At 41.3% G+C, this 25,126-nt stretch overlaps 1 protein-coding gene across 13 annotated transcripts in view; it reads left to right on the plus strand.

Moving 5' to 3' along the window:
• The window catches only part of cep170 (centrosomal protein 170), a 143,286-nt gene that overhangs the window by 21,264 nt on the left and 96,896 nt on the right, over nucleotides 1–25,126 (plus strand). For all 13 annotated transcript variants that reach the window (XM_062974949.1, XM_062974955.1, XM_062974970.1 and 10 more), the window contains exons 2-7: nucleotides 13,577–13,721; nucleotides 15,102–15,191; nucleotides 17,225–17,303; nucleotides 18,931–18,989; nucleotides 19,282–19,444; nucleotides 21,220–21,354. In XM_062974949.1, the coding sequence (XP_062831019.1) occupies nucleotides 13,617–13,721; nucleotides 15,102–15,191; nucleotides 17,225–17,303; nucleotides 18,931–18,989; nucleotides 19,282–19,444; nucleotides 21,220–21,354 (631 nt within the window). In that variant the 5' untranslated portion in view covers nucleotides 13,577–13,616. The remainder of the gene's footprint in view (nucleotides 1–13,576; nucleotides 13,722–15,101; nucleotides 15,192–17,224; nucleotides 17,304–18,930; nucleotides 18,990–19,281; nucleotides 19,445–21,219; nucleotides 21,355–25,126) is intronic.

Here is a 25,126-nt window from a genome sequence, read left to right on the forward strand (position 1 = left end):
TCGTCTCTCGTTCCTCTGCCTTTTCTAAACCTAGCTTGTACATCTGGCAACTCTTGCTCCATGTATTGCAGGAGTCTACCTTGAAGGATCTTGAGTATTACCTTACTGGCATGTGAAATAAGTGCCACTGTACAAAAGTTTGATCGTTCTTTAGCGTTTTACCTTTTTTGGTATGGGGATATAAATTGATTGTTTCCCAATCTGATGGCCATTCTTGTGTTTTCCATATTTGTTGGCATATTACATGCATCATCTTGACAGCATCATCTTTCAAGATTTTAAACAATTCAGCTGGGATCCCGTCGTCTCCTGCTGCCTTGTTATTAGCAATGCTTCTTAAGGCGCATTCAACCTCACTCCTCAGGATGTCTGGTTCTAATTCACTCACCACACCATCAAAGCTATCCTTTATATTATTATCCTTCCTATACAGATCTTCTGTATATTCTCGCCACCTTTTCTTGATCTCTTAAGCTTTTGTTAGGCCCTTGCCATCTTTGTTTTTGATCATGCCCATTTTTGCCTGAAATTTACCTCCGATGTTTCTAATTTTCTGGAAGTGGTCTCTGGTCTTTCCTATTCTATTGTCTTCTTCCACTTCCTTGCATTGCTTGTTTAAAAATAGTTCCTTGTCTCTTCTGGCTAATCTCTGGAATTGTGCATTTAATTGGGCATATCTTTCCCTATCACTGTTTCCTTTCACCTTCCTTCTTTCTTGGGTTACTTACAGTGTCTCAGCAGACAACCATCTTACCTTCTTGGTTTTCTTTTTCTTTGAGACATACTTTGTTGCCGCCTCCTGAACAATGTTGTGAACTTCTATCCATAGTTCTTCTGGGACTCTATTTATTAAATCTAGTCCCTGTAATCTATTCTTCACCTCCACTGCATAATAACTAGGAATATTAATATTAATTTAATAGGTTATTCATCACTATAGTCATAGAAACGTGTGATCAACTCTTAGATTGCTGTCCACCCTGCAAATAAATAACCTACCATACTTTTTTTCCCCAAACAATCTTCTCCCATACAGTCAGGTCCCCTGTAAGACATTTAATTTAGTGGTCAGATTTTATTATGGTGTAAATGTCTTTGATGAGATTTTATTAAGATTTTTAATGAATCATTTTGTTTTAATTTACTTACTTTTGGTTAGTTATAAGTTTATATTGATGTTGTTTCATTCATTCGTTTGATTTTTTTTTCTCATTATGGCATGGAATATTTGCCACTTTTTGCTTGGAAACTGCCCTGAGGTCCCCTCTGGGAAATAGGGTGGGTTATAAATAAGGTTTTTTAAATTATATTTTTATTATTCAACCAGCCAGAACTCAATTGGCAACTGCCACCCTGAGGACCTGCTTGTTGATCACCCCTAGACTGGAATGACCTGCCAAAAGAGATTAAACAACTAAAGAGACGTTGTCTTCTGGCAGACCTACCCAGTCAATTTAAATATAGAAATTTTAAATTGATTTTTGTATTTACTTTATTTTACTTTAATCTTGCTAACAGGCTTTTTATCTATGTATTTTAAATGGATTTTTTAAAAAAACTTGTAATGTCTTAATCTATTGTGTTACCATTGTTGTAACCCTCGTGTTGGGGAAGAGGCAGGTGTGAAATAAAAAGTATTATTGCTTGTCACGACCCAGGCTGCAGAGCACCAATAACCATACACAGAGGCCAGAATCTATCTAATATCTTTATTGAAGGAATATATAAAGTTAATAAAAACAAGTGTAGAAAATAGTCCAGAATTAGACCTTTCAGGAAAGGTCAGAATTAGTCCAAAAAAGCAATGTCAAATAAGAAATATTAAGGTCCAAAGTTGTAATCCAATAACCGAAACACTCACTTTGCCAAGCAAAGTGAGGGGAGATGACAAGGTCCTTTAGTCCATGAAACTTGAGCGTGGCTAGGAAATAACTTGATACTTGAAACAAGGCTTGAACGTGGAACAGGGTAACTAAGAACAAGAACAAGGTCCGTGGAATAACTTGGTAAAATCCGTGAAACAAGGCAAGGATTGATCCTGGGAAACAAGGCAAGGTCCGTAGATAAACAAAGGCTGGGAAGCAAGGCGAAGGCTGGATAGCAAGGCAAGGCTTGAGCAGGAGCGAGGCTTGAATCGGAGCGCGCTGTCCAGACACAACTCGCTCCGTAGGCTGACGAATTGACTCCGCGAAGTTACTACGCGGGCAAAACACCTAAATAGAGTCTAACTTTCCCGCCGAAGCAGTTCTCTGGGAAACAGAACCGAAAGCTAAACTCTGAGACCAGATGTGAGACTCCCCAAAGATTCTCACGAGAAGCAGTCTTAATTGGCCACATTCTTAGCTGCAATCCTCGCACTCCTGCGCGAAGCTGATTCCAAACTTCTCTGTTGTTTACAAAACTCCCGGCGCAAGAACACGGGAGAAGTAGACTCTGGGCTTGTTTGACATACTTCTGGGAGACAACTTTCCTGCAGGTGCAAGGTTCCCAGATCTGCCTGGGAAAGATCTGGCTGAGAGGAATCCAGTTCAGACTGGGAAGGTAAAAAACCCAAGTTTTCATCTTCATCAGAAATTACAATGTCCTGAGCAGGACTACAAGGCCCATGGGTCATCACACTATCCCCCTCCTCAAGGCCCCTCCCAAACTGGGGCCCTCTCCCCGAGGCGCGAGGTCGCGGTTTGGTGGGATAGGTCTGATGAAAGCGACGGGTTAGATCAGGAGCATGGACTGTGGAGGCGTCTTCCCAAGAGCGTTCCTCAGGGCCAAAACCCACCCAGTCAATGAGATATTGTAGGCGGCGGCGGTGAAAGCGAGAATCCAAAATGTCCTCAACCTCGAACTCCTCCTCCCCATCCATCAAAACAGGAGGGGGGGCCGGTTGGTCTGTATCAGGTCGCACACCATCCGCCGGAAGGAGCAGGGAACGGTGAAACACTGGGTGAATGCGCATTGAACGCGGAAGTTGGAGTTTGAAAGTCACGGGGTTTAATTGCGCCACCACTGGATAGGGGCCAATGAAACGGGCATCTAACTTCCGGCAAGGGCGGTGGGAGGGCAAAAAGCGAGTGGACAGGAAAACCCGATCTCCTACCTTGATTTCGGGGCCCGGCTGGCGATGTTTGTCAGCGTGGCGTTTATAGTCCTCCTTGGCTTGGTCCAGTTGCTGGAGCAAAAGTTGTTGCACCGCTGTGAGTTCCTGCAGCCAATCCTCTGCTGCGGGAACTTCTGAAGTTTCAATGACAGGGGGGAAGAAACGTGGATGGAAGCTGTAGTTTGCAAAGAACGGCGTTTCTTTTGTAGAAGCTTGAACTCCATTGTTGTAGGCAAACTCAGACAGTGGTAACAGAGAAGCCCAATTGTCCTGTTGATAGTTTACATAACAGCGAAGATACTGCTCCAAAGTGGCATTGGTGCGCTCCGTTTGCCCATCTGTTTGGGGATGATGAGCTGAAGATAAGCGAGAGTCTATGCCCAATAGTTTTTGTAGTGCCTTCCAAAAACGAGAGGTGAATTGAGATCCACGGTCTGTGACTAAACTCTTGGGCAATCCATGTAGTCTGAAAACATGTTGAAGAAATAGATCCGCAGTTTCTTTGGCCGTGGGGAGGCCTTCGCAGGGAATGAAATGGGCTAACTTGGTGAAAAGGTCCACCACCACTAGGATCGTGGTGAATCCACAGGAAGGTGGTAGGTCAGTGATGAAATCCGCGGAAATTATTTCCCATGGGCGAGATGGGGTAGGAAGGGGGTGTAAAAGCCCTGAGGGCTTCTCCCTTCGTATCTTGGAGCGCTGGCATACAGGGCAGGTGTTGACATATTTTTCCACATCCTTGCGGATCTTGGGCCACCAAAAATCCCTTAGGATCAAATGCATAGTTTTAAATAGTCCGAAGTGTCCTGCTGGTTTGCAGTCATGACACAGACGAAGCGCTTTTTCCCTGCCCGGTCCGGGTGGGATATAAACATGATTTCTATAGCAGAGCAGCCCATCTTTAAGCGAAAAGGGAAAATGCAGACCTTGGCGAAGTTGGTCCTGCGCCCAGGCATCTGCTTGCTGACTAGCCCTGATTTCTTGAGCACAGATGGGTCCTGGAGTAGGGGAAGTTGAACCAATGGGAATGGATTTGGTGTTCCCCACCGTGAGCGTGGCAAAGTTCTCGGGTTGTAGCAGTTGGGATTCAAAGGTCTCCTTGCGTCCTGCAGCGTATTCCGGTTTACGTGACAGGGCGTCTGCTTGCTTGGTTTGGGCTGGGGTCACATAATGGATCTGGAAGTTGAAACGTTCAAAGAATAAAGCCCAACGTTGCTGCCTCTGATTTAGTTTGCGGGCAGTTCTTAGATGTTCTAGATTACGATGATCAGTGTGGACTTCAATGGGAAATTTGGCCCCTTCTAGCCAATGTCTCCAAGTTTCAAAGGCTGCCTTTATGGCCAGTAGTTCTTTTTCCCAAATGGTGTAATTTCTCTCTGGTGTGGTTAGTTGACGAGAGTAAAAGGCACAGGGATGGAGGTGATCTCCCACCGGTTGTAAGAGTACAGCCCCAATTGCCACATCAGAGGCGTCCGCTTGCACAACAAAAGGGGTTCCAGGATTTGGGTGCTGTAGAATTGGCTGGGAGGTGAATAGTTTCTTTAGTTGCTGGAACCCTTTCTCTGCTTGATCAGTCCAGCGGAAAGGCTGCTTTCCACGGATGCAGCTAGTGATGGGGTCGGACCAGCGGGCAAAATCTGGAATGAACTTGCGGTAATAGTTCGCGAACCCCAAGAAACGCTGCACCTCTTTCTTGTTAGTTGGCGCCCGCCATTCCAATACTGCTGAAACCTTGGCTGGATCCATGGAAAGCCCTAGAGGCGAGATGCGGTAACCAAGGAAATCTACCTCTTGTAGATCAAAGGCGCATTTTTCCAGCTTGGCATAAAGTCCATGATCCCGCAATCGTTGTAACACCATTTTGACGTGGTTCTCATGTTCTGATTGTGATCTAGAAAACACCAAAAAATCGTCCAGGTAGATTATCAAGAACCTGTCTAGATAGTCCTGAAAAATGTCATTGACAAAATGCTGGAACGTTGCGGGAGCTCCGCATAAACCGAAATTCATAACTCGGGACTCGAATAATCCGAATTTGGTCTGGAAGGCGGTCTTCCACTCGTCCCCTTCCCTGATGCGAACTAAGTTGTAAGCCCCCCGAAGATCCAGCTTGGTGTAAACCTTGGCTCCTCGAAGCCGATCCAGTAGATCCGAGATTAAGGGCAGGGGATAGCTGTTCCGCTTGGTGATATTGTTCAATGCTCTGTAGTCCACCACCAAGCGTAGTTCCCCTGACTTCTTCTTCACAAACATCACTGGGGAGGCGGCTGGGGATTGAGAGGGTCTGATGAATCCCTTGCGAAGGTTTGTCTCTAGGAATTCCCTGAGAGCTTCTTGCTCTGGTTCAGTCAGGGAGTAGAGATGCCCTCGCGGAATCGGGGCCCCCTCCACCAAGTCAATGGCACAGTCATAAGGTCTATGTGGGGGTAATTTTTCGGCTTCTTTCTCATTGAATACATCCCAATACTCGGAGTACTTCTTTGGCAAGGTGATGATGGGCTCGGTGTCTGTGGCATGGCATACCTTGGCTACGAGGCAATGGTTTTGGCAGTACGGTGAAGCAAACTGCAGTTCTCTGTTGGACCAGGAGATGTTAGGGTCGTGGAGAGTCAGCCATGGAATTCCCAAAATCACAGGAAAATGGGGAACCTCGGTAACAAAGAAGGAAATCTCTTCCATATGTTCCCTTATCCACATCCTGGTGGGTTCCGACCACTGACTTACGGGGCCCGTCTTGAGGGGACGGCCGTCTATGGCTTGCACCACACGGGCATTCTTGAAATCATGATATTGTAATCCCAGAGAGTCGGCATACTCTCTATCGATGAAATTGTTGGTAGCTCCAGAGTCTATCATGGCGTGGATCATGACGGGTCCCCTTTTTGCTGACCATAATGTGACCACGAGAAGGAACAGGACCCCGGTTGGCGGCTCTTGGATGGATTTTTTGACCGGGTTGGCGAGCCTCTCTACACCCGGTCGTTGGCTTCCCCCGCCGGCTGTGTGCCAGTCGGCTCAGAGGCCTTCGTCTCCGTGGAGGACGCCGCCGCAAGACGGGCGGCAGGCTTCCCTTTGGCTGGGCACTCTCTGGCGAAGTGGCCCCCGTTCCCGCAGTACCAGCAGAGGTTTAAGCGTTGACGACGGGCCTTCTCGGCGGCATCTAGTCTGGGACGCACATTGCCCAACTGCATCGGCACCTCCTCGCCTCCTCTGGGGTATGGGGTTGGCGGTGGGGGTCTCCACACCGGACGTGGCTGAACGCTGGCGGGAGCGGGGGGTTTTGCCCCGGCTCTACTGCCCTGGCCTCGAACCCACTGTTTCCTGTTGGCAATCATGACTTCAGCCCGTAGACATTGATCAATGAGTGCCTCAAGGGTCTGGGGAGGATCCACCTTGGAGATTTCTTCCAGCATTTCAATGTTGAGACCCTCCCGGAATTGTCCCCTGAGGGCTACATCGTTCCAGCCGGTGTTGTGGGCCAGCACTCGGAACTCGGCTATATACTGAGACATAGGTCTGTCTCCTTGGAAAAGACGACGGAGTTTGTGACCGGCTGCCTCCAAATTGTCCTCGATTCCCCAAGTCTCCTTGAGGTGGTCCAAGAAGTGTTGTGCTGATCTTAGGTGTGGAGAGGTTTGGTCGAACAGGGCCGTCGCCCAGCTGGCCGCTGGCCCGTCTAGAAGACTGTAAACCCATGCCACTTTGATGTCTTCTTGGGGAAACTCGGCAGCACGGGCCTCTAGATAAGCTTGACATTGGCGACGGAAGACATGAACCTTAGAAGCTTCTCCAGTAAACTTGGTTGGCAACGCCATGGCCGGGAGACGAGCTCCGCGTTCCTTCAAACCCCTTATTTCTCCATCCTGTGCATTGAGCTTATCACGGATTCGGTCCACCTCTTCCTTGTCGATGGTGTAGGTAATCGGCTGGCCGCTCGGCCCAGGTACGACTCCGGTAGACATTCTGGCCGAGGTTAATTGGTGCTTAGGGGGCGCGGAGTCAAACTGTCACGACCCAGGCTGCAGAGCACCAATAACCATACACAGAGGCCAGAATCTATCTAATATCTTTATTGAAGGAATATATAAAGTTAATAAAAACAAGTGTAGAAAATAGTCCAGAATTAGACCTTTCAGGAAAGGTCAGAATTAGTCCAAAAAAGCAATGTCAAATAAGAAATATTAAGGTCCAAAGTTGTAATCCAATAACCGAAACACTCACTTTGCCAAGCAAAGTGAGGGGAGATGACAAGGTCCTTTAGTCCATGAAACTTGAGCGTGGCTAGGAAATAACTTGATACTTGAAACAAGGCTTGAACGTGGAACAGGGTAACTAAGAACAAGAACAAGGTCCGTGGAATAACTTGGTAAAATCCGTGAAACAAGGCAAGGATTGATCCTGGGAAACAAGGCAAGGTCCGTAGATAAACAAAGGCTGGGAAGCAAGGCGAAGGCTGGATAGCAAGGCAAGGCTTGAGCAGGAGCGAGGCTTGAATCGGAGCGCGCTGTCCAGACACAACTCGCTCCGTAGGCTGACGAATTGACTCCGCGAAGTTACTACGCGGGCAAAACACCTAAATAGAGTCTAACTTTCCCGCCGAAGCAGTTCTCTGGGAAACAGAACCGAAAGCTAAACTCTGAGACCAGATGTGAGACTCCCCAAAGATTCTCACGAGAAGCAGTCTTAATTGGCCACATTCTTAGCTGCAATCCTCGCACTCCTGCGCGAAGCTGATTCCAAACTTCTCTGTTGTTTACAAAACTCCCGGCGCAAGAACACGGGAGAAGTAGACTCTGGGCTTGTTTGACATACTTCTGGGAGACAACTTTCCTGCAGGTGCAAGGTTCCCAGATCTGCCTGGGAAAGATCTGGCTGAGAGGAATCCAGTTCAGACTGGGAAGGTAAAAAACCCAAGTTTTCATCTTCATCAGAAATTACAATGTCCTGAGCAGGACTACAAGGCCCATGGGTCATCACATTGCTGTTGTTGAGTCAGTTAAATTATTTTTTGTACATTTTGGGATCTTAAAAATTATATTGACCTTTTGAGTAGTGATTCATATGAGTGTCAGATTTATCAGTTCAATCAAATTTCATGATAAACTATTTGAGATAGATTTGGTGATAATTTTATAAAATCATTTGTTCTGCAGATTTTTAAGATATGTTTTAAACTGCTATCTTTTGAAAATATTACAATATCTTTCTAAAAATCCAATTTATTTTTCATTTTATTTCTGCTCAGTTTGACCAGTGTTTTTGATTGAGGAAGTGAAACTTAGTTTGTAAGAGTTCCACCTTTGCAAATGCAGTTGTGCATTTATTTTAGTAATCCTTGTAGTGCAGTGGTTCTCAACCTGAGGGTCCCCAGGTGTTTTGGCCTACAACTCCCAGAAATCCCAGCCAGTTTACCAGCTGTTAGGATTTCTAGGAGTTGAAGGCCAAAACATCTGGGGATCCATAGGTTGAGAACCACTGCTGTAGGTAGATATTCTGTAAAAAAAATTGTCTCATGCATGTTCATGCAACTTGCACTGCTCTTTGAACAACCACACAGAAATAGAAATAAGAAAAAAAAATACTTATATAGAAGTAGTCTGTTGTGAACTTTAGAACCCTTAAGGTTCACTTCTACAGTGGTTCTAACATTTGGGAGTATCTAAGTTTTGATCAATTGACATCCTAGATCATTGTCATATCAACATTAATCTTTGAGTGGCAATAGCTTCTACAGACAACTATTTCTATAGGTCATGGTACTATTGGTAGTGTTAGCAGTGACCCATTTAAGGTGGAATCGGGTGTCAAGCAGGGATGTGTTATTACCCCAAACTTATTTTCCATCTTCATCGCTATGATACTTCACCTTGTTGATGGGAAGCTTCCCACCAGTGTGGAAATCATCTATTGGACAGATGGCAAGCTATTTAACCTCAGCAGACTGAAAGCCAAAACCAAGGTCACCACAACATCTATTATAGAACTCCAGTATGCCGATGACAACGTAGTCTGTGCACATTCAGAAGAAGACCTACAAGCCACTCTAAACACCTTCGCAGAAGCATACGAGAAGCTCGGCCTCTCATTGAACATTGAGAAAACCAAAGTGCTCTTCTAACACGCACCAGCTAATCCCTCTGCAATGCCAGGAATACATCTTAATAGTGTCACATTAGAAAACGTTGACCATTTCCGCTACATTGGCAGCCACCTCTCCACAAAAGTCAACATTGACCCTGAAATACAACACCGCTTGAGCTCTGCAAGTGCAGCATTTTTCCGAATGAAACAGAGAGTGTTTGATGATCGGGACATCTGTAGAGATACCAAGGTGCTTGCTTATAAAGCCATTGTCCTCCCAACCCTGCTCTATGCCTGCGAAACGTGGATGGTCTAACAGACATCACATTCAACTCCTGGAGCGTTTCCATCAGCGTTGCCTCAGAAAAATCCTGCAAATCTCTTGGGAAGACAGGCAGACAAATGTCAGCGTGCTGGAAGAAGCAAAGACCACCAGCATTGAAGCGATGCGCCTATGCCATCAACTCTGCTGGACTGGCCACGTTGTCCGAATGCCCGATCACCATCTCCCAAAGCAGCTACTCTGCTCCCAACTCAAGAATGGAAAACGGAATGTTGGTGGGCAGAAAAAGAGATTTAAAGATGGGCTTAAAGCCAACCTTAAAACCTGTGGCATAGACACTGAGAACTGGGAAGCCCTGGCCCTTGAGCGCTCTAACTGTGACAGCAGTGCTGCGGAGTTCGAAGAGGCACGAATGGAGGGCTTAAGGGAGAAATGTGCCAAGGGGAAGGAACGTCAAGCCAACCCTAACCAGGACTGTCTTCCACCTGGAAATCAATGTCCTCACTGCGGGAGAACATGCGGGTCAAGAATAGGTCTCTTCAGCCACCTAAGAATCCACCCCCAAGACACCAGAAATGGAAGACCATCATCCTCAACCTACGAGGGATCGCCTAAGTAAGTATTGTTAGTGCTAGCAGCATTTTTTCGAAAATGGTGAAAGTTTAATTTCTTTCTGGTTAGTTATCTTGATCTTTTAAAAATGTTACGTAGTAGCACACAGTATCCTAAAAAGTACTTTGCTTGACATACAACAGAAAGGTGTATCTGTTATCAGACTCTTTAAATAAGGACATGATATGTGAAAACATTTCTGTAGGAGTTGCCATTGTTGTGTCAGTCATTCAATGTTTTAAATAGTGTGGTACAATTTTATTGTGTTGTAAGGCAAGTTTGTGTTGGGATAGTAGATGTAATATATGGTAAACTAAGTCTGTATGTTATGGTGAGAATATCTCCTTTAAATTTATGAATTAGTACATAGCTTTCAGTATGAATGAATGAATTGTTCAATGTACTAGCCATAGGCCATGACATCAGTAATATATAACCTTTATAAACACTTTCCAATATAAACATTAAAACTTATTTAAAAAATTAAAACTAGCTCTTTAAAATTATGATGGCAGAAACATAACAATGACAGTGTCTGATTTGTATCATCCCAAACCATTTCCATTTCCATTTCTGACCTCAAGTATGGATTTTGCTACTTTAGCTCTGATCTTTTGGGCTGCGATTGCAAATGTAGCCACCTTATGTGTTATGTTTTTGGAATAATCTGCTAGCAAGTCACAGATCATAGCAGATTGTTGCCATGCTACCCTTTCTTCCAAGAGTGTCCCCAGGAGATTTTTCCTAGGATCATTATACAAGGGACAATGTAGCAGATAGTGTATTAGATCTTCTTTTTCCCCCGTGCCACAAATGCAAAGTCGTTGGACATAGGGGGATCCCTCTGTATCTTCCCTCTAGCCAGTTGGATGGCATTGTTTGGAAGCGCAGGGCTGTGAATGCTTTCCTCAGGGCTGCAGACGTTAGGTCTTGAAGATATTGTTGACATATTGGTCACTCTTCAGTGGGGGATAGCTTTCAGTAGAATGAGTTCCTAAATGAAGGAGAAGATTTGTTAAAAATACCAGGATCTTTCATATCTATATATATAAAAGGAGAATGGCATCGCTCCACCAGGCAAAACAACAAAACTAAAGGCCCCCAACCTAGAAAATTGACAACACAACCCCTCATCCATGTCTCTACGTTCTTACAAACAAACTACACATCCCTAACCTCCATGGGGCCTAAAAACCCCCAAAAACAGGAATGCTCCATCTGCACCTGCGCCATAGGCCAGTCCGAGCACAGACAGCACAACCCCCACCCCTCCCTTCAACGGCCCCTCTCCTGCGCAATCCTTTTTGCGCCACAAATGTTGCTGCCATTTCCCACATCGTCCACACCATCCCGGAGACAAGAACACGCCAGCCGCCCAGCCCCCTTTCTCTTAAAAATACCCCCAACACTCCCCCCCTCAGCCACCAGAGCCACCATCACTCACCTTCCCTGCAACGTTTTTCACCTTCAAACCGCCCCCCTCCCAGCCGCAGGAGCCACCATCACTCACCTTCCCTTCCCCACTTCTGCCGTCCACAGCTCTCACCTCCCCCCACCGGAGACAAAAGCAGGCAACCCCCCCCCAAAAAAAAACAGTCTCTCCACAGCCAACAACACACTACAACAACAAGGTACGTTCCAAAATGCAGCCATCAGGGACATCCCCAAGGGGAAAGAGACACCATGGGACAGCAAGATCCCCACAAAAACTACAGAACTTAAAAAACTTCAGGGGAAGGAAGGGAAAAGGAGAGGGAGACAACGCCATACCACACAAACAAACAAAAACACTGACAGAGGGGGAAAGGGGGAAGCCCCATACTAAAAATACAACACTACAGCCATTACACTTACAAAATACCTCAAATACACATCCGGACATACCACACAGGAAACAATCACAGCCAGCTAACACCTCTCAGTAAAGGATTCTTCAATGTACTAACCAGGCAGACCTTGAGGCTGCATGCCTATTCAATGCTAATCAAGGACATCCATGGCAATATCCACACCTCCCTCAACCAGACAACAGTTCTTTCTACCACACTGGACGTTATTCCACACATAGATCAACCCCTTTGTGACCCACCTTGATTAACACTAAACAACCTTGCAGCTTCAAAGCCAGGCTGTCTCCTAGGCCACAGCAAAAAAAAAAAAAAAAAAACCAAAACAAAAAACCCCCCACTTCAGTGTGGATTTTAAACCATTGTGTAGAAGGGGCCTCATATAATCCTGTTCCAGGCAAATCATATAACATTATCAATAAAATGTGTAATAATTACTGTGCTCTAATAACAATACACAACAGTATAATCTCTAAAATCAGGACACTAAATAAACAACAACACTCAGAACACAGGGGAATTCCACACAGGAAACAACCAGGCCCAGCTAACACCTCCCAACAAAGGATTCCCTCAGGCAGAAAGCAGCCAGGCTTGGAAGCTACAAGACCATTCAATGCTAAACAACTTAAATAATCACACCCAGCTAACATGTCCCAGTAAAGGATTCTTCCAGGTACTAACCAGGCAGACCTTGAAGCTGCATTCCTATTCAATGCTAATCAAGGAGATCCATGGCAACACCTGCCTCAACCAGACAAAAGTTCTTTCTACCACACTGCACGTTATTCCACACATATATCAACCCCTTTGTGGCCCACCTTGATTAACACTGAACAGCCTTGCAGCTTCAAAGCCAGACTTTGGAAACCACGAGGCTACTCCATCTCATTCAGCCTGGCCTAGCAAGGATACCCTATGTAGAAAACGGCCAGACTTTGAAGCAGTGAGGCTATTCACTGCAATTCCAATTGGCCACAGCAACGCGTGGCAGGGCACAGCTAGTATATATATTGTTTTTGCAAAATCTCTTATGATGACAATTCATATTTATTTTCCAGTGTAGATGTTGGTGTGTGCAGGTGCATACATATAGTCCTATGTTAAGATTGTGACGTTTTTGTGATGTTTTTAGTGGTACTAAATGTCTTAATTGTTGTAAAGTGTTATATTTATATGGGTGATGTTTATGAGTTATGATTAATATGTTTATTTGGATTTATTTTTCTTCTATGGTATTGTGGTTTGTCATTTTTTATTTGTTTGTTTTTATTTAACCTTTTTTGGATTGTAAGTGTGACTGATATTATGTACATTGTTTCATCTTGTTGGAAGCTGTCCTGGGTCCCCTTGGGGAGAGGAGATAGGATATAAATAAAGCCTTATGATTTTTATTATTATTTGTTTGAGGTGCTATCACAAATTGTGTTAATGTAGAAAAATAGTTCCCACATATAATGTTATCTATACACATTTCCTTCTATCTGAGTGTAGGAGATGATGTTTATGAAGTAGTCCTTATAGTTGATGTAGAATCTGCAATTTTTGATTACTGAGACTGGACACCAATGCCTTATATATTTACTGAACAGGTGCAAGAATCGAAGATTAAAACAATAAGCCTAAAACGTTTTTTTCTTCATCTCTTTCATGTTGCAGGATGACGCAGCTTTGTAAGGGTTTATAACCTAAACAAAAAATGAGCTTAACATCTTGGTTTTTGGTGAGCAGTGGAGGCACCCGCCATAGGCTGCCACGAGAGATGATTTTTGTTGGAAGAGATGACTGTGAGCTGATGTTGCAGGTATCTGTTATCCAGAGTATACATGTTCAAAACTTTAATTTAGATACATATTTTCTTGAGGTGATTACATTTAGATCTTTTAGCTATTTTCCTTTTCATATGTAGCTTTTATTTGCAGTTTAATCACAGTTAATACATTTCTTGATGTATGTCCTGAAAGAAAGAACATGCATATTTGTCAACCACTTTTGACAAATCTATTTTTATGTCAAGTTAATTATTTCTACTTTTGCCTTAAAATGCTCATCTGGCCTATTTTGTTCTGGAATTGGGTGTTGTTTCAGGTCTCTACAAAAATTCTTTCCATGTCTGAAACTGTCATACAGGAGCTGATTAAATATTTAAAGATTACAAAAGACTTTATTGAAAGAACTACATTTCTATAGGAATGTTAGGACCTAGCTATCTGTCCCTAGAGACATGTTGTCTGTCTCCATATGAGAAAAAAAAACATAGGGAAGTCTCAGTCTTACCATGTGGTCAGAAATGTGAATAAAGGGGTGTGTCTCTGAGAAGTATCAGTCTAAAGCAGGCCTGTACGAACTGAGGCCCCCCAGCTGTTTTGACCTCCAAGTTCCAGAGTTCCTAACCATTGGACAAGCTGGCTAGCGCTTCTGGGACTTGAAGGCCAAAATAGCTGGAGGGCTGCAGGTTTTGCAGGTATGGTCTAAAGCAGGGGTCCCCAAACTAAGGCCCGGGGGCCACATGCGGCCCATTGAAGCCATTTATCCATCCCCTGTGGTGGTGGCAGCTCCCTCCTCCTCTGCCGAGGAAGTTGCATGGGGCGCGGGGTAGGAGGGAAAGGCGCGCACCTTTCCCGTCTCCTCCCTCACCTGGTGTGTGCCTTCCAAAGCTTTGCTTGTTTATAATAGTATTTTAATTATTATTTAATCAACAATTAATTATTAAGGGGTGCTTTGGTAGTGCTTTTGGTGTACAAAGGCAGAAGGAGGTTGGACTAAATGGCCCAAGGGGTCTCTTCCAACCCTCTTTATTATTTTTATTATGATTATGATTTACATTGAGGCTGTATTTATTCCTGTTTTTTTTAACTTCAAAATAAGATATGTGCTGTGTGCACTGCATAGGAATTTGTTCATAGTTTTTTTTAAAACTATAGTTGGGCCCTCCAACGGTCTGAGGGACTGTGAACTGGCCTCCTGTTTAAAAGGTTTGGGGACCCCTGGTCTGAAGTCACGAATAGCCCGAGAGACTAGAAAGACAGGCAGACACAGAGGGTAAATGGGGGAAGGGCTTTCCCTACAACTTCAATTCTGCCTATAATGATGACTATAAATTTGTGAAGGATCAACCTGTATTACATGTTTGCTGCTTAAATATATTAAATAAAATCAGCTTAATATCTTCTTCGTATTGCAGTCACGGAGTGTGGACAAACAACATGCTGTAGTCAACTATGATGCTTCTACTGATGAACACTTAGTGAAAGATTTAGGCAGTCTAAATGGGGTAAGTGAATTCTGTTTTTGGTAAGTGTAGTTCAGTCTGTATAACAGAATTCTGAACAAAGAAATACAATGCCTTTATATGTTTGGTAGAAGAAAAGTTAAGAAATAAATTTCTTGAAATCTGACAATATGAAAATGGTAGGGGAGGTTTTAATACATTATGGCAATTGAGAGCAATTTGTTTCCCATTCTTTGGTAAAATGTAAGTTTTTAGTAGCCATAGAGTAATTTTTGTGTTGTCGAAGGCTTTCATGGCCGGGATCACAGGGTTGTTGTATGTTTTCCGGGCTGTATGGCCATGTTCCAGAAGTATGGGAAGAACAGATAAGTCTGGCTTACCAGTTTCCCCTAGTATGTTTTTAAAAACAGCATAGTCTATATGTTTGGGCAGTAAAATGGAACAAGAAAGGCAGATGCTGTTGAACAGAGAGAAAAATCATCCCGAGAAGCTTTCAAGTTGAATTGTTGTTGTTGTTTATTTATTCAAGGCTTACTTAACCTAGTTATTTAATTTCACACATGGATATTGTTAGTTTTGGTTAAAAGTTTGTTGAAACTTAATAAACTTCTTTTCATTTTCATGATATAAAAACCTATCTCTATTCTTTTTATATATTTCTGCCCCTGATACCAAAATTTCTGTTAAAGAAGTAATTCTCAGAATTACAGCTACTTTATTAACTTAAGTATATCTGTACCAATGAAAAGATATTATTAGTTCAGCAAGTTATTGCTTATTTCATTAGCAGATATGCATGTTAGATTCAGGTCACACTGACAAAAATTAAAGTCTGAATTAGACATCCGTACATCACTCTGGATATTTATTGGGCAAGTGAGGTTTCCTGGAAACATTATTTTCAGCAGGTCCACAATGATATGTGATGTAATTATTACAAAGAACCTACGGTGTCATCTATATACAGATAATGTCCAGCTCTGTCACTCCTTCCCACCTACTAAGAGATCTGTTCAGATCCTGAATTGATGCTTGACAGCTGTGTCAGACTGGATGAGGGTGAACAAATAGAAATTGAATCCAGACAAGACAGATGTCCTTCTGGTCAGGGCATAGGGTTACAGCCTGTGTTGGATGGGGTCACACTCCTCTTGAAGACTCAAGTTCGCAGCTTGGAGGTTCTCCTGGATTCATCGCTGAGCCTGGAACCCCAGATTAAAACTTATGCACCAGTTGTACCTGTACCTTGGGAAGTCTGACTTGGCCACAGTGGCCCATGCTGTGGTTACATCTCATATAGATTACCGCAACATGCTCTACATTGCCTTTGAAGACTGTTTGGAAGTCAATTGGTCCAACGGGTGCCAGCCAGGTTGATCACCGGAGCAACATATAGGGAGCACACAACTCCCCTGTTGCGCCAGCTCCACTGGCTGTCAGTCTGCTCCCAAGCACAATTCAAAGTGCTGGCTTTAGCCTATAAAGCCCTAAATGGTTATGGCCCAGCTTACTTGTCAGAATATATCTTCCCTTATGAACCACCTTGAAGATTAAGATCATCTGGGGAGGCCCTGCTCTCAGTCCCTGCTGCTTTGCAAGCGTGATGTTGGGGACAAGAGACAGGGCTTTCTCGGTGGTGGCCCCTCGACTGTGGAGCTTCCTCCCTAGCAAAATAAGATCAGCCCCTCCCTCCTGGCCTTTAGAAAGAAAGTAAAAACCTGGCTCTGGGATCAAGCCTGTGAATAATAGCGCAGTGCAATAATAGATGTGTAATATATACAGTGAACATGGAACGGCTTTAGACTACGATTTTTGGATGACGCGATTTTAACTGAATGTAATGTTTTAAATAAATGGCAATATGTATTCATTTTTAATTTGCAAATATTTTAAGCTTATGTTTTATATGTGTTTTTAAGGCATTGAATAATTGCCATATGTAAGCCACCTTGAGTCCCCTTCAGGGTAGAGAAAGGCGTGGTATAAATAGGGTAAATAAATAATAAATAAATAAATTCATATTCAGAAAGTCACCATTATTCCAGTTAATGTTTATTTTTGTTTTTCCTTCCTAGACATTTGTGAATGATGTACGGATTCCAGAACAGACATACATTACCCTAAAGCTTGAGGATAAACTGAGATTTGGATATGATATCCTTATAAAAATAATGAATTACTGTTTCTTTAGCTCTGTTCATGCATCTAAGTACTGACTTGCCAGTTTATTTCATTTTTAAAGAACATGTTCTACAGTAAGTTAAACATTCGAATCCTGATTTCTTACACCAAAATTAAGGCAGTGTCTGAGATGCCAAAATGTTATCTTTTTCTGCTGTGGATCATATATTGATTGACTTAGCTTGGCAAGCAAATATTTTGCAAATGCTGAGTGAAATACAGGGTGCTCGTTATGATTTTTAGAGTAGCAATGTAGAATGACATATGTTCTCCCCCCCCCCCCCCCATAATTCATAATGGAAACCATGTTGTATCTACACAAACAACTGAACCGTTGCTGTTGCTTTAAGCCTTCTGTTCTTAATGGTGATCAGCAACTGATGTTTAAGCTCTCTCTTAAGATCAGTTTATACAGATGGGGTAATTGTGATGGTAAAAAGAAGCACAATAATCAACCCTTCACGTGTAATGCCAGCCCCATATGTCTTCCTCACATGCCAGGCAAGTTATGATCTGAATTATCTACCAATCAGGTGGTTTGCAGGTTGGCTAGACTTCAGCATGGTTGCAGGAGGAGGAGTGAAGACACAGGAAAAGTTGTACCCAAATATTCCTATTTAAATAATTTAGCTCCCCTGCTGTCCAGTGGATTGGTGCTTGAAAAAGCTTCAGTTATCTGCAGACATTGATGCTTAGTGGGACCTAATCATATGACAAGGGGATGGAATAGAAAATATCAATATTCATAACTGCACTGTAATGTCTTTATGTAAAAGAGAGAGTGAATGGGAAGAGAGGGCTTCATGTAATTGAGAATGGGGGATATAGTGGCTCTGGACCTATTCACAGCCATTATTGTCTTTGGTCACAGCAGTATGATCAGTATGCTGCCCTCAGGAACAAAAAAGTTGGCCATACCACTTATAAAATATTGAAAGTGCAATCAGTTATGTTTCTCTCCCAAATCTTCACCCCATATTATCCACAATTATCTGGACTGTACTGGTAAAATAACTATGATTATTAGTTATTCTTCTAAGGAACCAAACATTGCCAAAACTTAGTGTGCTCAGGAAAAGGCAAACAAAAGAATTCGCTGTCAAGTTTTTTCAATTTTGCAAGACCACCTGCTTCCCAACCAGTAGCAAGCATAAAAAGTCAAGACAAAGCATGTAAGTTGCCCATGCCTGCTGACTCACATATTTAACATCACATCAATACAACTGGTTGCTCGATTAGCAGTACCAAATCAGTTTTTTCTCACCTTGAAATGTGCACAGTAAGTAAAGCTGAAGTTAGACAGATGGTATATTGGGCACATAGGTATGCATTGAAAAAATAAAGTTATTTCAGGTATTGTTGCTATTATTAAATGTGTGAGAGGCATATGCTACTGTCTTTATGTTGTTACAAATATTCCAGTATTTTTATTTCCACTTGAACCTTTAAAGGTTTTTCAATATAACATTTAAGACAGATGTGTGAAACAACAAAACATTATTTAGAGCAGTGGAAAATGTTATTTTTGTAAATTTCAATAACTGATTGTGGTTTGTAATGTAGTTGCACAAATTCTGGTATTTTCCTTATCACATCATACATACCAATCTTTTTACTGTAGTTAGAGGAGAGATGAGAGTCCCAGAGGAAGCACTTAAGGTAAAAATATATACTCGAATGTATTACTTTTGTTTCTATGCTTAGATAATAATGATAAAATTGATTTTCACTATCATTTGGATAATTAATATAAATGTTGCTGCTTTATTGACAGTCATATTTGTAGAGATAGGTTCTTTTGTCAGTTGAATGCACAACTAAAATAGAGATGCCAGTACATACACAACAGGGTTGAAGCTTAATATTATTTTGCTTCTTTATATAGTAAACAAACATGTTCATGAATTTCACTGAAATTCTTAGTTTGATTGGATTTTTATTTGGTTTCTAGCATGAAAAATTTACCAGTCAATTGCAGTTGTCCCAAAAATCTTCAGAGGCAGAAGGATCAAAGTTAACCAGTGCCAAAGTTGCAGAGCCAAAGGTACAAGATACCATCTCTGAAGCACACTACAGAACTATAGATACACTGAAATCAGAAGAGAAATCTGCAGGTAAGAGAAAGGGATGTAGCTGTTGGAGCCATTGCATGGTTAATGTAAAAACTGTATTCAAGATATAATGTTGAATGGCATTTTCAAGCTGTTTTACATAGTTTCCTATTTTGTTTGGCATTATGTGAAATGCACTTAAGCATCATAGTTTGCTTTGCTACATTCAGTCATTTGAGGAGTAGGACTATACACTAGAATTAGTTCAAGATTGTTTTGATCCTATACAAGGTTAAATTCCATACCACCATCTGGTTTGTCATCCTGAAGTGGACTAGAAAATATGAGCATACAATACCTCTTTTGCACTATTATTTTTATGTTTATTTATATCCTGTTTTTCTCTCCACAAAGCAGCTTACATTGAAAGTATTTTAATACAATTAGAAATTAATTGTATTAATTAAAAATTAACAGTTTAAATCCCTAAAACTGATTAAAAACTGATCAAAAATCATCAGAGGCATGGCTCATGTGTCTTCAGGTTGCAGCCACTAGATTAGCAAGTAAAATAAATGCTGCTTTCTTGATGATTGGCCTTAAATAAGGGACTTCTATTTTGCTTCTTTGGTGCAGGTCTTCTTGAATTTGTGAAACTATTCAGATATGGCTCTGACTTTCAAAACTTCATTTGAGGGGTTACCTCTTTTGTCTAAATTTATCCTTGAGTATAAATTTCACACACATTTTTCCAACTAGAAATGTTTATTTTGACAACAGTAGTTTTGCAGAAAATTAAGGTCTTTGGCCAGTCTACCTGGCACTTGTGAATGTGGTCTGGATTGAACAAAGATGAAGCTAACTCTCTGTGGAAAAAAGGGGCAGCTATCCTATTTCTATCTGTAACATACTGAAGATTCATGCACATAGAGATTCTTGTTGTGCCTTGCTATTTGTTTCTAGAATGCATTCCTCCATAAATCCACTCAGGCTACTTCCATAGGATTGGAAGGGACTGCTATGACCTGTAATTCCAGCCATATGGGAACACACAATTACAGAAAAACCCCAGCCCCAGAATACTTGTTTTTAATTCTTTCTTTTTTTTACTATAAATTGTATATCAATTGAAGCGTTTGTTCATATTTAAAAGTAAAAACTCCTGACAATTACTTTTAGCATGCCCAATTAAATGTGGCTTATCCATTCATCCAGTTTTAATGGAATTTACCATTATACCATCAAGATAACTGGGGCATCTCCTGTTTTATTATTATTGTATATTGAATCATTTGCAATATTATTTGCTTTCATTTTAAGAATTATTGCAATGTTAATAAATCACTGCTTGCATATATTGTTAGTTACAAATGAATTTTTTGAAAGAAATGGAGCAAATTCCATGAAAGAAAGAAAATCTTTAATTCAAACAAATTAAGAGAACTACATTTTGTGATTTTTTTAAAAATAACACTTCTGGAAAAAAAAACCATGCCCGTTTAGAAAGAGAACACTTCTATTCTGCTTAGTGATTCAGCCTACATGTTTCCCTTTTACTACTTGCTTCTGTAATAGTTAATGATGGAAATAGAAGCAACTAAGCAGTCAGGTCTTCTGTTTTATTAAAATAGCATGGTTTTTCTGTCTGTCACACAACCCACCAGATTTTTTTAAGTGACTCGAAGCTTGCACCATAGTAAGTGTTTATCTTACTTAAACAATATGAAGGCAACAGAAGTAAAAATGTATTGAGTATTTACCATGAATTGTAATTTTAAGAGAATAATTTCTTTTTTTAATTGCCATGGTTGTTGCTCTTGTTTTATTTCTTTGTATAGATATTTCTGCCATGCCTCGAGGTACACCTTTGTATGGACAACCATCATGGTGGGGTGATGATGAGGCGGAAGAACAGAATGGTTACAAACAAGATGGTAAACCTGAAGAGAAAATGCAAGATGCTAGAGTATTAGGTAAGATTATTTAAGATACAGAGGCCCCATAGTTTTTCCACATGCCCTTTTTAAAGGTGAGAGGATTTTATAATGTCATTTCAATTTTGCTTCAAAGAAAAGCATATTAATAAGACGATGTCTGTAGGGTGTTCAAAAAACTTTTCTGAAGAAACCCAAAACCCTGCCACTTCTGATGAGAGGAAGAGGAAGACGTGAGCGGTATATAGTTATGGGTTCTGTATGGTAGAATCATGGAATCTGTATGGTAAAACATGAACATTAAAACATCAATTAAAATCATACAATCAGGTCATATTCCAGGGCTGAGCCAAGTCGTCATTACGTTATTCGTATGTTATTGCACTGCTCCCGTTTACTGACTAAAAGCTTGATCCCAAAGCCATGTTTTTAGTTTTTTCCTGAAGGTCAGGAGGGAGGGAGCCAATCTAATTTCAATGGTGAGGGAGTTCTATAGATGTGGGGCCACTATTGAGAAGGCCCCGTTTCTTGTCCCCACCAGTTGCGCTTGCGAGGGGGGTGGGAACAACAGCAGGGCCTCCCCTGACAATCTTAGCCTCCGAGGTGGATCATATAGAGAGATACGTTCGGACAGGTATTTGAACCAGTTAATGACAGGATTTGTGTGACAGGCTGTTATCCACCTACCGTATATACTTGAGTATAAGCTGACCCTAATATAAGGTCCCAGGTTCAAATCTGGGGAGCGGAGTGAGCGCCTGCTGTAATCTCCAGCTTTTGCCAACCTAGCAGTTCAAACACATGCAAATGTGAGTAGATCAATAGGTACCGCTCCAGCAGGAAGGTAACGGTGTTTTGCGCAGACATGCCGGCCACATGACCTTGGAGGTGTTTACGGACAACGCCGGCTCTACAGCTTAGAAATGGAGATGAGCACCAACCCCCTGATTCGGACACGACTGGACTTAACGTCAGGGGAAACCTTTACCTTTACTTAATATAAGCCGAGGCACCTAATTTTACCACAAAAAACTGAGGAAACATTGACTCGAGTATAAGCTGAGGGTGGAAAATGCAGCAGCTACTGGTAAATTTCAAAATGAAAATAGATCCCAATGAAATTATATTGAGGCATCAGTAGGTTAAAGGTTTTTGAATATTTACCGTATTTCAAAGAAAAACAGTAAACTAGCTCTGTAAGTGGAAAAGTAGGGTAAAGAACAATATGGTATTAACAATGACTTAATAATGATGATGATGATGATAAAAACTTCATTTGTACCCCGCCCTTTCTACCCATGGGGAGTCAGGCCGGCTTCCAACATAGTAACAGGCAAACATTCAATGCCTACATAAACAATGCAGAGCTAGATATAGATCTATAATTATATATACTAATTTCACATATTCATTTCCCCCTGAAACGTTTGCAAATCCTCTATATTTATTTATTTATTTCAATCATTTATACCCCGCCCTTCTCACCCGAGGGGACTCAGGGCGGCTTACAAGTGGCAATTGATGCCGTTACACTGATATACAATGAACTAAAACGTTAAAACAGTTAAAACAGTCATAAAATACAATATACAAAGTTTAAAACAATGCAAAATGCTTATGCCATTCATCCACCAGACCTTATACAAGAGCCGTAATTCAGACCGCGTCAAAGCCAACACATGCTTATTCTTCAAATGCCTGTGTACATAGCCAGGTCTTCAATTTTTTTCTGAATCCCAAAAGGGATGGGGCCTGCCGAATGTCACTGGGGAGGGAGTTCCACAGCCAGGGAGCCACCACCGAGAAGGCCCTGTCTCTCGTCCCCACCATTTCATTTCCCTCCTGCAATATTTGCAAGCCCTATATATTTATGTTTATATCTATCTATAAATCTCTCTCTATGTGTGTGTGTGTGCATTTCCCCTGCAAAATTAGCAGCCCTATATATATATATCTATATCTATATAGACATCTCTCTATATATAAATAATTATCTGTATAGGATTTGTAAAGACTTGCAAGCATGTGAGGCAAAAATTCATATATAAAATAAGGTACATAGAGATTGCAAAGGCTTGCAGGGGGAAATGCCTATGTATCTGTAGTAGAGAATAACAAATATTTCAGCGGGAAATGCTTTTATAAGATCAATGGGACTTGCAAGAGTTTCTTTCCCTTTTCAAAACATTCTCTTGGTTAAGAGTGAGGGAGGCTTTGGAAAAGTAAACACTGATAAGGGAGAGTAAGATGAGAGATAAATATATCATATATTGCAAGCAACCACTGTCAGCTTGACCTTGACCTTGATTATAAGCCGGGGAGGCTTTTTCAGCTCTGAAAAAGGGCTGAAAAACTCGGCTTATCTTCGAGTATATACGGTATATTTTCCCCCACCCACTTATGCATCTACTTATCTAGGCTATGCTCTCTGTACCTATCTATGTCTACTTAGAAATAAAATTAAATATATATAAGATTGTAATTTGAAAATGGGCATATTGAGTGCTCTTGAACTGGAGCCACAGATGAAACTTTTTGAAATGAACCAGATTTTTTTCTTTTCCCAGAAAATTTGCTGATAGCTTCTGTGCTATAAAATAAATAGTATTTTTAAAAAATAAGCCTATCCTAGTTTGTTGTTTGATTTGTTCTATAATGAACTGGAACTGGAAACTAGAGTATTTATTTTGGTAACTTACTTAAACAATCTTTTTATTTATGGTCAAAAGTTATTTAAACCATTTTGAAGAATAGATGTGCAATTGTATTATATGCAACATAATTTGATTGATTTGATTGGTGGACTAACAAATAAAATATATGAAATTGGTCAAAAAGGTAAACCTCAGTTAACAAAATAAATATATTTCTGGGCTATAACTGAAAACATGGTAGCAGGGGGAGAAATAATATGGGAAGAATAGCATTGGTTCCTATACCAGAAAAAAGCACATTTCTATATGTCTTGGCAATTTTTTTAATTCAAAATTAACTGTATTCACTTGTGAAATGAAGCATCCAGTTCAGTTAAGCCTTCCATTAGTAAACAAAAACATTTTGAACTTTTCAGAGACTACTTGCAATGTATATGAAGACCAAACTATATGTTGCAGGGAAGCATGAATATGTTCTCTTTCCCATGCATAGTAAAACAGGCTGGAAAAAATGTGCCAATGGGCAATATGTATCTCCCAAACCCTGGGACCAGCATTTGACTTCTCTTCCACTACATGGTAAATAAAGCCACCCTGACCTAAAACAACTCATGGAGAACACAAGTATAGCAAATTTGCCTCTGACAATTTCTAGCAGATATAAAGGTGTTTTGAGCAGATTTTCTAAAAAAAAAATGTGCCATGAGAAGGGAGGCGTGGCTCCCTTCATGTCCTGCAGGGACTAATGCCATCCCTAACTTCTGGCAGTTTCCCAACTCTGGATTAAAAAAATAATGTAAGTATTTCATCAATTGCCTCATATGGATAACGTGAAAAACCACAACATGGATTTTATTATGTAACCACAAGGAAATGCAAATAGAATGTACCTGTATATTTTTCTGTGCTGCTGTATTATTAGATCCTATTAAATATTATTTGGCAAGCAGGAATTTGTAAATTAAATTTAAAAAATGGAGTTTAAAGCCTGAATCTTAGGTGTCCTGAGTTCTGAAAATTTGGCTAGTTATAGCACATTGAGGACCATGTCTCATATACCCCACTATCGTTGTTGCTGTTGTTGTTGTTGTCGTTGTTGTGTGGCTTCAAGTAATTTCTAAATGGCAGTCCCATTATGATCCTATCACATGTTTCTG

This window comes from Anolis carolinensis, chromosome 1 (assembly GCF_035594765.1).
Source record: "Anolis carolinensis isolate JA03-04 chromosome 1, rAnoCar3.1.pri, whole genome shotgun sequence".
Classification (NCBI taxonomy): Eukaryota; Metazoa; Chordata; class Lepidosauria; order Squamata; family Dactyloidae; genus Anolis; species Anolis carolinensis.